Genomic DNA, 13,966 nt, shown 5'->3' on the forward strand with positions numbered 1-13,966 from the left:
TCTAAAAGGAGTATATTAAAATGTGTCACTATGGAAGGGCCCTAAGAACTGTATTTCTTCTAATCTCTTCCTTTCTCTTATGGATTATTTGGAAAGAAGGAAAGAACTGGAAGTTTTGCTTGATTTTAAAGTTTGCATGAAGATTTCCACAAAATTTACTAGTTACTCCGTACTATGTTAGATACAAGCTCTCAATTTCAAATTAAAAAAAGAAAGGTTTCATGTTACACGAGTCATGAGATGTCAAATAATTCACACCATAAAAGTGTTGCAAGCAATTGATAGTTTCAAAAAATATAATGTCACGACTCCATTAATACATTTAATCACATTGAAGTTCTCTATCATCAACTCTACCCAATTTGAAATTAATAAATACTCCGTAAGTAAATTTACCACGGGGCAAACAAACGGGGATATATAGAGTACTTGGGGTTTCCTTAATAGAAGAGTATACTAATGCAAAACCTAAAAATAGTGTCCGAACAAAGCTAACGACTTCAAGGGTAAGCAAATCACAGTTCATCCAACACACTAAAATTAACAACTTCAAGAGTAAGCAAAACACAGTACTGTAGTTGACTTTAATACGACTTGTAGTCAATTAAAGTCATTTTTATAGTAAAAGTTATTCCTATTTTTTTCAGCCTTCTTTGCAATTTCCACAACCTTTCTGGCTGTCCTTTCCTTAATTTAAACCAAAAGGAGCTCTATTTAAGCATCCACTCACACTCATAATTCCTCAACCAATTCTCTATATTCTTCCTCTCACATTTTCCTTGTTGAATTTCCTCCTCAAAAGTTGAAAAATGGAAGAGACCAAAACACTTACAGTCAACTCTGATGAACATCCGCTGCAAGCCAAGTACCCACCACTAATCTCCTCCTACAACAGCCAAATACGACCACTCCTCGACGCCATTGATGACCTCCGTCACCTTAATATTATGAAAGAGGGTATCCAACTACCCACCATTGTTGTTGTGGGTGATCAATCCTCCGGAAAATCAAGTGTACTCGAGTCACTTGCTGGCATTAACCTCCCACGAGGTCAAGGTATTTGCACTAGGGTGCCTTTGATCATGCGCCTTCAGCATCACCCCAGTCCTACTCCAAACCTGTGTCTGGAGTACCTCAATAAGTCTGTTGACACGGATGAGCAAAACGTGGCAGAATCCATTGAATCTGCCACGTGGGAGATCGCCGGGTCTGGGAAGGGAATCTCCCACACCCCATTGACTCTTGTAGTCAAGAAGAATGGTGTGCCTGACCTTACTATGGTTGATCTCCCTGGTATTACCCGGGTGGCCGTGCAAGGTCAGCCGGAAAACATATATGAGCAGATACATGATATCATAATGGAGTATATTACTCCAGAGGAGAGCATAATTCTGAACGTGCTTTCTGCTGCCGTTGATTTCTCTACTTGTGAGTCCATCCGGATGTCACAGAAGGTGGACAAATCAGGGGAGAGAACTCTGGCAGTCGTCACCAAGGCAGATAAAGCACCCGAGGGGCTTCTTGAGAAGGTCACCACTGATGACGTGCGAATCGGATTGGGTTATGTCTGTGTGAGGAATAGAATTGGTGATGAGACTTACGTAGAAGCTAGAGCAGAGGAAGTTTCCCTGTTTCAGTCTCATCCCCAGCTTTCGAGAATCGAAAAATCAATGGTGGGGGTTCCAGTGCTTGCTGAGAAACTCACAGCAATCCAGGCAACTAGCATCGCAAGGTGCTTGCCACGGATTGTGAAGCAGATCAATGACAAGCTAAACTCTAGCATTACTGAGCTTAATAAGCTCCCTAGCTCTCTCTCCTCTCCTGCAGAAGCGATGACCGCGTTCATGAAGATACTGGGGTCATCCAAGGAGTCTCTCAGGAAAATCCTTGTCAGAGGAGAGTATGAAGAGTACCCTGATGACAAAGAAATGCACTGCACAGCTCGTCTTGCAGAATTCCTCAACGACTTCTCCTGTAAACTAATGGACAAAGAAAGGGTTGACAGTGATGATGAGGATGAAGATTTTTTGGTGGAAGAGATTCGAGTACTTGAGGAGGCAAAAGGGATCGGGCTCCCCAACTTTGTCCCTCGTGCAGCTTTCCTCAACATTATGCAAAACAAGATCAACCAGATATCAGTAATACCAGAAGATTTTGCTTGCAAAGTTTGGGATTATGTCGAGAAGATTGTCCTCTTTGTTCTAGGACAACACTCTGAGAATTACCCCCAGCTAGCATCCTCAACAAGGAGAGCTGCTCAGAACATGATTCTGAAAATGAAGGGACAATCATTGAGTAGAGTGAAAGAGATAATAGAGATGGAAAAAGTTGCTGATTATACTTGCAGCCCAGAGTACATGGTGAAGTGTAACAATCTTATGGAAAACCTAGCCGAATTCACTAAAACTGTGAATGATACAAGGAAATGGAGTATGGAAATCGAAGGCATGGGGGAAGTGGCAGTTCATCATTTGCGAAAGTTTGAAAACATTCTGCAGCCAGCCTTTGAAATGAAAATGAGGGTGACAGCTTATTGGCAAATTGTACTGAGGAGATTGGTGGATTTTATGGCACTGCATTTGCTACTGAGTATTCATAATCTGGTGGATAAAGAGCTCGAAAAGGAAATTATTGGTGAGCTGATGGGTAGTCCAGGTCATGGTAGCGGCATTGAGAGGTTTCTGGAAGAGTCACCAGCTGTTGCCGGAAAAAGAGAGAAGCTAAGCAAGAGTGTTGAGTTGCTCAAGAAATCTAAGGACAAGGTTGCTAATATTATGGACAGGATTGCCGTTACTACTAGTAGCTAAGTGAATCCAAGTCCAATGTCATAGATTTTTAAATTGCGTCAAGTCCTATGTCAGTCTGCTAATTTGTAAGCCCTCCTGTTATTTTTAGGCTTTATTTTGGTGTATGAATGATCTGGTAATGCATCTAAACCTTAAAACAATATGAAGTGATAATAAACAAATCCCGATTTTTAATAAATATGGTGTCTGATATCTGTAATGAAATCCATGTTTTTGACATGCAAGCATGTTTCCCCATAGTTTTGATTATAGAAGGTTTAGTTAAGACTGTAGAGTAAAAACATGACTTCATAGGATCATATCCAATATCTATTTAAACTGAAGCATAGGGAAGTTAAATAGCATGATTATTACAGTTGGTCCGGTATTTCAAATAGCTCTTTGCTTTATTCAAGAAGGAAGCAGCCGGGTAATGCATCTCAGCCAACAAGAAAATGAGATCTCACAGTCCCTGCGCGCAAGATTGTAGGACATCTCAGAAGCAAATTAAGAAATTAAAAGTCTCAAAATCCTGAAACAACAGCCTAATAATTAGGTCTTAAAGAAGTTAAATGGTTAATGCCTTACCAAAACACGCTTCTTGAAGGCAGAGGTGAGTTTATTGATATCCCATTTGCTTTGTTTGTAGGCGTCCAATTTGTTCAGTTCCTGTATGTATGTTTCAGCATTAGAACTAAAGAAATAAATTCCACATTTGCAAGCTCACCCAATTAGCATATCATTGCTGCCTCATTATCATAGGATCATACCTCAATCCATGTGCCTAACTTAGGCCTCCCAGATGTAATATCATAGTTCTTCAACTCTAACAACAGTGGCTGGAATCTTTCTACAAAGGGAGCAAAGGCAATATCCGCCTGAAATGAAATTTGGTTTGTATTAATAGCTTGATCCTTACCGAATACAGAGTAGCACTTTTGAGACACTGAAGTATTTAAAAGCAGGTAATGTGATCTGTTACTGTAGCACTGTAAGCTACTACTTCCTCAGTCCAATTATTATGCTGTATTATACAAACTAATAATATTGCAGCTTAATCGATGCATTTATGTCAACCTGGGGGCATGAAGCTCAATGAAAATGATGCTATGGAAATACTAAGAGAAGACACTCTAATGAACAATGCTAATTTAGGTTTTGTGATTTTAGGCTGTGGACATGGGAACTTCAAGTTTTATGGAGAAAATACATTTGTTCAGTTAGCTCACATTTATTGAACTTCAACTTCATTGTGTTTTCATATTAAACTTACAAATGGAAACTTAGTTCAAATTCACTTACCGAAGAAAGGGCATAGTCAAATTGCGGCACATTCAACAAAAATGAAATTACGATAAAGCTATTGTTGAATGCAAACTCAACAGTAAACACATTCAGAATGCTAAATCAGATAGCATCATAGCATGCTACTTCAGAAAATAAAAGCATATGATAAATAATTTCGTATAATATTTAATCAACTCACTAGACCAATCAACTTGTTCTATTAGATTAATCCACAAAAACTAGCACAAAATTATGTTCAACTCGTAAGGAGTATTGTTATCTTAACTTACCGCACTAAATTGGCCCAGGAAGAATGGCCCATCATCAAATTTAGCAAGAGCCTCTTCTAATTTGTCAAGGGCAGCAACTACAAAGGTAACAAAATAAACAATTGGATTTCTTCGCATTAGGAAACATGGAGAAACTTAAAAATAAAATAAAATAAACCAAAAAAAAAAAAAAGAAGGCCTTCAATCCGTACTCATTTCACTGTTAGGACCCCCTTTGAGATGAGAAAGAACAGCTCCGCCAAATGTGCCAGCATAGGCCAATAACTCCTCTGCAAATTCTTTTTTAGCAGGATCCTGCGTGCATTAATTTACATGAAATCCCAATTAGAAGGTAAGCTAGGACTGGAACTTCAACAATACATGATGTGCAAAGAGGCTTGCTTACATCAGGAAAAAGCTTAGGTCCTTCAAAGTGGCTATCAAGATATTTCAGCAAATCAAGGCTCTCTCCCTTCACCTCATTGTTGTGCTCCAGAGCAGGAACCTATATTGAATAATAATGCTAAATTATCTTCTTTGATAGAAAAGAATAGTAAATACATATAACGCCCTTGTCCAAAAGGCTAAGACACAAAAAATAAACACAAATTCTGCAGTTAGGAAACATGTTTAGTTTGTGACTTGGGAAAAATATACTGATCACGCTTTCTTTACCAGGGAAAATGCACCTAAGATTATTTATTTCAATTTGCTACTAATAATATTCCAGCCCCTCGAATCCTCACTTGAAGGCTCTTTTTAAGGACTGATAAGCTGCATACTATTATCTAAAACAAAATAAAAGCACAGAAAGCAAAAGGGAGTTAGCAATAAAGCAGGGACTCTAAAATGTTTGATCACTTTAGACTATGGTCATTCCCTTAAATGCATAACCGTTGTCTTCTGTCAAAGAAAGCACTTAATAATTAAGCATAGCAGCGATTCGAGCAAGATAGTGAGCAGTATACTGCAATCTATTAAAGACTTTTGTGACTTGATCAGTGCGACGACTTACCTTAGCAGGAGGGTAAACATCCTTGTACCATGTTGGTTTATCATCTAAACTTATGGGGACCAATTGGATTTTATCCTGCAACCCCTGTAAAGTTGCAGAACATATGATACAAGAGTCAGAGAAGCAGGCCACTTAACAAATCTTCGCATAGTTAAATTTGACCTTAAAAAAACAATGGAAGAAGATGGAAAGCAAACCTTGTAATTTAGGCCGATCCAGACACGCTGGGCATAAGGACATGTGTAGGCAGTGTACAACCTGATAAATTGAAGTTCGAAACATAAATTATGAAGTTCTTATCATCAAACCAAATTGGCTAAACCTTAATTGTACAATCATCACTAGACAAAACTAGAGGTGCCAATTCAGGTGTCCGGGTTGGGTTTAGTCAGGTCGGGTTTATTTAAAACTTAAATTATTGTTTCCATGCCAATCAAAATCTAAATAGGATGTTTTTCGGGTTAGGTCGGGTTTTGACACCTCTAGACAAAACCTATATTGGCCTAAACTACACCGAAATCAAACTGAATCTTCTTTACCCAAATTTGACTCAACCCAGCTAAACCCAATCCGTAGGAGCATCTTTAACAAATCGATATAAAACTTATCAAGGAATAGGACTCCTAGAATTAGAGATAGAAACCTCTTGATTCTGGTTTATTTTTATGATAATTGAAACCCAACTCACTCAAAAACTTAATTTCATGATTAGAGGCCTAAACTGTGATATTATATAAAAATAATAATTTATGCTTAACACGTCCGATGGAAATTAATTAATTACTTAATAGTACAATGAATTAAGAATAATAAATCAAAGAGCATGACAAAAATTCTCCAGAATTTCAATATCATCACCAATAAAATAATAATAAAAACACTAACACAAAATATTTAAAAAAAAAAAAAAGCAAGAGAGAAAGAGAGAAGAAGCACCTAGTTGTTCCGTCAAAAAGAGGAGGTCGCGGTGATTTTGAATCAAGAGTTGGTGGAAGAGCAACTTCAGCGCCTCTATAAACACCATTAATTTACAAAATTTTGAATCAAAATTACAAATAAAATGTAGAAATTGCATGCAATTTAGCAGAAATGAGAAATAAGAGAATTTTCTTACGGTGCAGCCATGGCAGAAAGCTGACGAGAGGGATGACGTATGTAGCTCCTTCTGGTGTTGGATGAAAAATTGGGAAGATTCAAAAAGAGGAGAGTAGAAAGAAGAATGCAGAAATGAAATAAATTTATAACCCCAACCTGTAAGCTGTGTAACGTCTACACATCATTCCAGAATTCAATTCTTTAGTAAAACCCCAAACAAAACGGATGACACATGTCACTCTACAAGATTAGTGCTAACTGTTAAGTACTTTTTCCGTTTTAAAATACCGAGTACTTTGTAATATACTGTATTCATTGCACTTACGAGTACTTTGCGCATTCAAACACCAAGCATAGATTGGCCTACTGGTCAACTTTGTATCTCACAACCAAGAGGTTGTGGGATCAAATTTCGCTAGAGACAGTTTGGGGGTGGAGATTCCTTATCTTTCCTCCTCACTTTTAAAAATTCTAAATCTTTAATATTCGGTAGACGAACGAAAAAAGAAATTAAACCTAATCAAATGACCATCATCTTAAAGATGGGATCAATTGAAAGCAATTACATAAGGGGTCTTTTTTTTTATTATTTGGAATGGGTTGGAAACTTGGAATAGAGGTAGAATCTATTCCATTTATTTATTTATTTAATTTTTTTTTTTTTTTTGCTTGAGTTTTTTTTAGTAATGGATCTCATACTTAAAGGTTCTAACTCCGCAAATTCTTAGCTACACACTTGTGTAGCTAAGCTAGATGCACCACTACATCTATATATAAACATATATTAATTTAAAAATGAACATACGTTTTTTTTTCCTCTTTATATCTTAACTCTCTCTCTCTTCTACTTTCTTATCTCTATTAATTTTCTCTCTCCTCTGTTTTCTACTCAATCTGAAATTTTCTCTCTCCTCCTTTTTTCCCCCTTTTTTTTTAAAAGCTAATTTTCTTTTTTTACCTCACTTTCTTTCAATCTTTATACTTCTTTGTCCTTCTAATTTGGATATTCTCCAATTCATCACCATTGTAGCATTCTCCATCATCATCATCATCATCATCTTCGTCACAATCATGAAATTTGAGGTAATTTTGATTTTTGATTTTTGATTTTTTAATTATAAATATACGAATGTTGTAAAATTGTTGATTTTTATCAATTTTGCATGTGTGATTCCTAATCTACTAGGTTATAGATCGATAATTATTGTCTCTATGATAAACTAAGATTAGATTTAAGGTGGATATTCAAAATTTTAGAGTTAAAATAATTACAATCGAATTTTGTGTTCTGTAAATAAAAAAAAATATGAACATACAGTACTTAAAAGTTGAACATTTTGTACAAAATAACATTTAGTACACAAAAATGAACATTAGTATATGAAAAATGAGCATAATTTAATAATATATTTTATCTTTATTTTTTGTTAATTATTATATATAATGATTATAAACCCATATGAATATACGAAAATCATGTTCATTTTTAATATACTAAATATTCATAATTTTTTTAAACGTGTTCATTTGTTTATGGGTTTATTTTTTTGTATTAAATGTTCATTTTATATAATGTATGCATATATTTTTATGAAATGATCGTTTTATTAGGTATGATTCAGCTATTCTATGATTGTATGATAAATGTTCATTTTTACTATACTAAATGTTCATATTTTTTAACATGTTTATTTTTTATTACAAAATATTCATTTTTTTACGTGTTCATTTTTTAATTACTAATGATCATTTATTTTTACATGTTCAATTTTTTTTATTATTATTATTTTTATTTTTTTTACTAAATGTTCATCTTTAAGGCCATGGCCCATCAATTTTATGATTATATGATAATCATGTTCACTTTTAATATACTAAATAATCTAACATGTTCACTTTTTAATGCTAAATGTTCGTTTTATTTTACGTGTTTATTATATTATTACTAAATGTTCATTTTCTTACGTGTTTATAGTTTTTTACCAAATGTTCATATTACATGACCTGTTGCAGCCAAGATGTATTTTTCTAACTCTACCCCATAGGCCCATATCCGTAGAATTTCATACCTGCCTCCCCCAACATCAAAACTAATTAAATTTAGACTAGTATGGGTTTTAAAATCCATACATATCTAGTATGAGATTCCATACCAATTCATTCCAATATAATGAACCGAACACCCGTTTAGATTTTTTTTTTTTTAATTACGAATCATGTTTCAATTTGACTAAATACTTATCAATCATCAATACTTTATACTAAAGTAATCATCAGCATTATCCAAAAAGTACACACGTCACCCTCTCATTGAAACTTTTACCGCCCAAACTTTTATTTTTTTTAAGTTTTCTTTATTTTTTAAGTTATCTTCTAAAAAAGTTTGTTACAATACAAGAAATAAATTGGTTGTCTTAGGGCATGTTTAAATTTACTGAAGTGAACTGAACTGAACTGATTGGAGTTGAACTAAACTGAACTGAACTAAGTTGAAATGAATATTTTATGAGAGAAGGAAATTAGAAGTTGAACTGAACTGAACTGAACTTATTGGAGCTCAACTGAACTGAAATGAAGCTGAAGTGAACCGGCCCTTAGTCTTCTTTTACTTATCAAAAAAGAAAATTTTCCCATAATGTCTCTTATATTAATTTTTTTTTTTTAAAAAAAATACTTTTGTTAATTATAAAAGCAAAAAAAAAAAAAAAAAAAAAAAAAAAAAAAAAAAATTGTTACTATGTACTACTTTGAGATAATATTACTTAATATATGGCTTAGATAAAAAAAATAAGATAAAAAAAATAAAATAAAAAAATAAAAATAAAAATGTTACACTTTGAAATATTACATTATATATATATGGCTTTATATATTTATTCTTCATATTTACATATTTACGTTCATAGCAATAATACTTATTTTCACAACAATATTCCACTATTTTCTTGCATCTTAATTGGCACAAGTATGTGATTTGTTCGAAAAATAAATCCAACGAAAGAAACATGGAGTATTAGAATAAAAGTGATTCGTATTAGAACTACTCCTAATTTCAACAAACCACAAGATCATTATAGTGTTGAATTGGTTGTCATGGATAAAAAGGTAATACATAAATTAATTAAAGGTTATATCATTTACTTTTATTCAATTTTGTAATATTTCTTAAACTAATTAATTGGAAATACTTCGTACTTGGGTTTGTTTTTTAGGGTGATAAAACACAAGTTAGTGTGAGAAAAAAAAATAAAAATAAAATAAAATAAAATAAAATAAAGAGACAGACTTGGATACATAGGTTTGAACATGCTTTTAATGAAGGAAGAATTTATTCAATGTTAAGATTTTGGGTAATCAAAGCAACCGGAAAATATAGGTCAACTCAACATGCATACAAAATTAATTCTTATTTACACTACTATGTCTTGATGAGGAAATTAAATGACATAGATTTTCCATGTTGCCGTATACAATTTTGTATCCTTTGTTAATATGGAGTATCATTTAATTTCAAATCATAGAGATGATAAATATTTATTGTGATATATGAAGTGTATATATATATATATATATATATATATATATATATATATATATATATATATATATATATATATATATATATATATATATATATATATATATATATATATATATATATATATATATATATATATTTTCTAACTTTTCTAAAAACAAGTAACGAAATACTATTGTAAAACCGTGCATGACACGGATTTTGAACTACATGTAGTTTTTTTAAAAATTAAATATTTTCCCTACTTGCAATACTTGCATTTTTCATCTGTTTCTAAATACTTACAACACTTCTTAACATATTTTAAGCTTTTAACACGAAATTAGACTTATTTTATTGTTTCTCTTCTGTAATTGTTATCTCTCCGCGAATGATTTGGACATGGTAGGAAGCTTACAAAAGGGATGACATATCCACCTTGTTCTTAACTTCGTATTATGGGCGAAAAATTGGGAAGATTCAGAGAGAGAGGAGTAGATAAACAAAGGTACAAATGGAAGAAATTTATACGTACCCTACATTGATTTGCGTCAATTACCTCAAATTGAGTAATATGTATACATCATTCCAAAAATATTCCTGTACTTTTAGTCAAACCCCCCAAAAAAGGGAACATATCTCAATCAACAAGGCTAATTGTAAAATTACTTCAACTTAATTCCTGAACTTCATTAAAGGGAAATTCCCATTCTTTAATTAGTACCCCTTTGTCCCTCCGTTTTACTCCCTCCATTTTTTTTTCTTTAATCCTCAACTTTTGCACTGTTCGCATGTCATATTTGATTTAATTTTTTGCAATTATAAAATAAATAGGTACTTCTATTATATAATAATCATTAGACTCGTCACAATGTCTACTTTTATAATATATATTTTTTTTTGCAATTTTACAACTCGTAATAGACAGTTAATGATATTAATGGTCAAAGTTATAAATTGGCAAAAATATCGGTCAAATTGAAGCATTTAAGAAAAACAAAGGGAGCATTGTTCTTTTACTTTTTTTTTTTTAATTTTTTTCTGAAAGGATTAAGTATGTGCTAGCAAGTTTATGATTAACGACAACTAACAATAATCGAAGAACGAAACAAAGTAAAACAAAGAACTGGAACGAATTTACCGTGGGAACCTGAGTGCCGGGAGAAAACCCACCAATCCACTATGGAGTAACTAGATGATGATGATTACAAGCTCTCAATACACTATGAAAGCTCACACCTTTCTTAATTCACTCTCTTAAACCCTAAGAAGATGAACTAATCTCAAGAGGCTTTTTCTCTCTTTTCAATCTAACATCATGACCTAATTAAAGACATACATGACTATATATAGTCCAAATACAAGCAAATACTCCAAGGGCTAAGATTATAAGTTACTAACAAAGGAGAAATCAAGACCGTAAAACCAAGGCTCAAGTGCGAAAAATAGAGCCCCGAGAAACCTAGTGGAGTGGGTGCTCCACAGAGAGGAGCGGCTGCTCTGTATTCCCCTACTGGACAGCTTCTCATAAAACAACCATATCTTCCTCGTTTCTTGGCCAAATTGAGCTTATGACCAGTCGTTGGAAAGCTCTTGAGACAAGCTATCACCTCCAACTTTAATCATCTCAATATCATCTCTAGATCTTGAGATATGCCCATTTAAATTCAACCCTTGCCTTTCATTATTGCTTTGTACCAAGCAAACAACCCATAGCTTAACTTCCAAAGTTATGCTCTCCTTTGCCATCTTGAACCACTCTCCACACACTACAGAACCCAAAATTTTCCAGTATAGAAAGAGTCATAATTGCAAATTAATATAGGTGGAATTTAAACTCTTATATTGATATCATCTTTTACAGAAGGTTTTGTATGAGATCGTTTCACATGAGTCCTGTTTATAATGCACACACCCATCCCCCACCCACTATCACTGCCAGTACCTAGACACTTGTCGAAGGACGACGACCACCCTCCCCCTCCCATCCCCCGGCGCTGGTGACCCTCCCCCACCCATTCCCCGCACCGATGACCCCAACCCCTCCCTCTACGTATTTGAAAACTTACTAGTAGTACTCAATTCGTCACTATCAGATTCTGAATTTGGTTCCACGAGGAGTTCTTCATATAAATCTTCATAATCGTCATCATCATCACAATATTCAACATTAACCTCTACAAGCTGCTCTTCCACCACCATTGGAGCTTTTCCTTTAGCGATCATCTTCCTCCTCACAATTTTAGCGGCTTCTTCTGAAGAGATTGCTGTCTCCCCTGCTTCTTGAGAAGAATCATATGTTTTCTGATCAACCTCCTGTAACACCCCCAAATCTCCCTCTACGGAAATACTAGTATAATACGTATAATTATACCGTAGAGATAGACTTAGGCGTATTACCGCCGCGTGATTACGCAAGGCTACTCAACTTACTAACAAAACCATACTTTGCAGCGGAAACTTCAAAACTCTTCTTTACTAATAATAACTATAGATAGAAACCAATGTTATGAGTACTCAAAAATAGATACAAAGACCAAGATTCCTAACTTAGTGAAACCAAATCCCGGGACTCAAATGCATCAATTTATTCACTCCACCTAAAATAACACTGCTTACCATTACGGTAAACAGGGCGAACCAAAACAAATAAGAAGTACGGGTTAGCAAATATGCTAAGTACGGTAAGTGCAAGATAATTAAATTCGATTTATTTGCAAACATGCTTTTGAAATCAATTCCAATAATTATTCCAATAATTCCAAACTCATGATTCAAAACCAATTCTCAATATTCAAATCCCAATAATCAATAAAACCAATTCCAATTATTTTAAAACCAATTTAACCAATTCCTCTCCCAAGTGTGCACACCCCCCAAGCTAGTCTCCTTATGTTACAAGGCTATTCTTGAGGAAAGACCTGGTCATACAAAGTCCAAGGCCTTATCAAAATACCAAATCCGCATAGTGGGATTACTAACATGCTTATAAAGCATAAATAATAAATTTAATTCAATGATTAAATATATCCTCTTTAAATCCAATAATTCCAACTTTTAATAATAATAATAATTCAAACTCCCTTTTTTTTTTATAAAAATCCAACAAGCTTTCAAAACCAATCCTTTTTAAACATGAATAATAAATTAATTAATCAAAACATGTTATAAAAATCAATACTCCAATTTAATTATTAAAACCAATCTTTTAAACATACTTTTATTTCATAAACCATAATTCAAGTCAATTTAATTCAATCACCATAAAATCATTCAAACATGCTCATTCAAATCGATCACTTTCAAGGTATCTAGCCACCTAACGTACCTTGATCCTTGCTTAACCAAAAACACTTCAAAAGAACTCTCAAGTAGCTTGATCAAAAACACCCTACAAATAAATATAACCTTAATTAATATAAGGTTAACAAATAATAACAACAATGAAATTAAAAACCCCCAACTATATGTACATGAACCTTTTAAATTAATTTTCATAAACATCATTAAAAATCTAATTTATATAATTAAAACTACTCATAATAATTTTTATAAATCCCCCATAATAATAATAATAATAATAATTGAATAAGAGAAAAGAAAGAGAAAAGATAAGAAACCAATGAAAAGAGAAGAATTGGATTTTCGTTGGAAAGAATAGGCAGAACTTGCAGAGGCTATAACTCCGAATTGGGTGATTCTTGAGCCTAACCTCAAGGATTTTTCGAGAGAAACAATCTTCTGTGAAACAGCAATACCCCCAAAAACTGACCAGAAGTGCCCGAAAATTGGATTTAAAGATAAACGGGATGATTTGTGTAAAAAGAGGAGAAGAAAAGAAGAGAATTGGTGTGAAGAATGTGAGAGGTATGGAGGGGTATTTATAGGTAGCTCATGCAAGAATTATGGTAAGAGAATTTGGGAAGAGTTATGGTAAGTAGGGTTTAAGGGATTACTTGGAGAAGTGAGTAAAGATTTAAGGAAAGTTTTGATATTG

At 33.5% G+C, this 13,966-nt stretch overlaps 1 protein-coding gene and 1 pseudogene across 1 annotated transcript; one reads left to right on the top strand and one right to left on the bottom strand.

The window, feature by feature from the left end:
• Window positions 1-485: 485 nt before the first annotated feature.
• On the top strand, window positions 486-2,985 carry LOC145592436 (dynamin-related protein 4C pseudogene; annotated as a pseudogene).
• On the bottom strand, window positions 2,933-6,652 carry LOC145592437 (glutathione S-transferase L3-like). The gene is made up of 11 exons (XM_081648890.1): window positions 6,609-6,652; window positions 6,472-6,522; window positions 6,294-6,368; window positions 5,555-5,615; window positions 5,358-5,441; window positions 4,749-4,847; window positions 4,555-4,657; window positions 4,364-4,440; window positions 3,557-3,664; window positions 3,375-3,455; window positions 2,933-3,258 (listed from the first exon to the last, which is right to left on the bottom strand). Exons 1-11 carry the CDS (start codon window positions 6,635-6,637, stop codon window positions 3,250-3,252), a joined length of 777 nt encoding a protein of 258 aa, XP_081505016.1. The 5' UTR covers window positions 6,638-6,652; the 3' UTR covers window positions 2,933-3,249.
• Between the last annotated feature and the right edge of the window lie 7,314 nt (window positions 6,653-13,966).

This window comes from Chenopodium album, chromosome 18, assembly GCF_948465745.1.
Source record: "Chenopodium album chromosome 18, dcCheAlbu1.1, whole genome shotgun sequence".
Taxonomy (NCBI): domain Eukaryota; kingdom Viridiplantae; phylum Streptophyta; class Magnoliopsida; order Caryophyllales; family Amaranthaceae; genus Chenopodium; species Chenopodium album.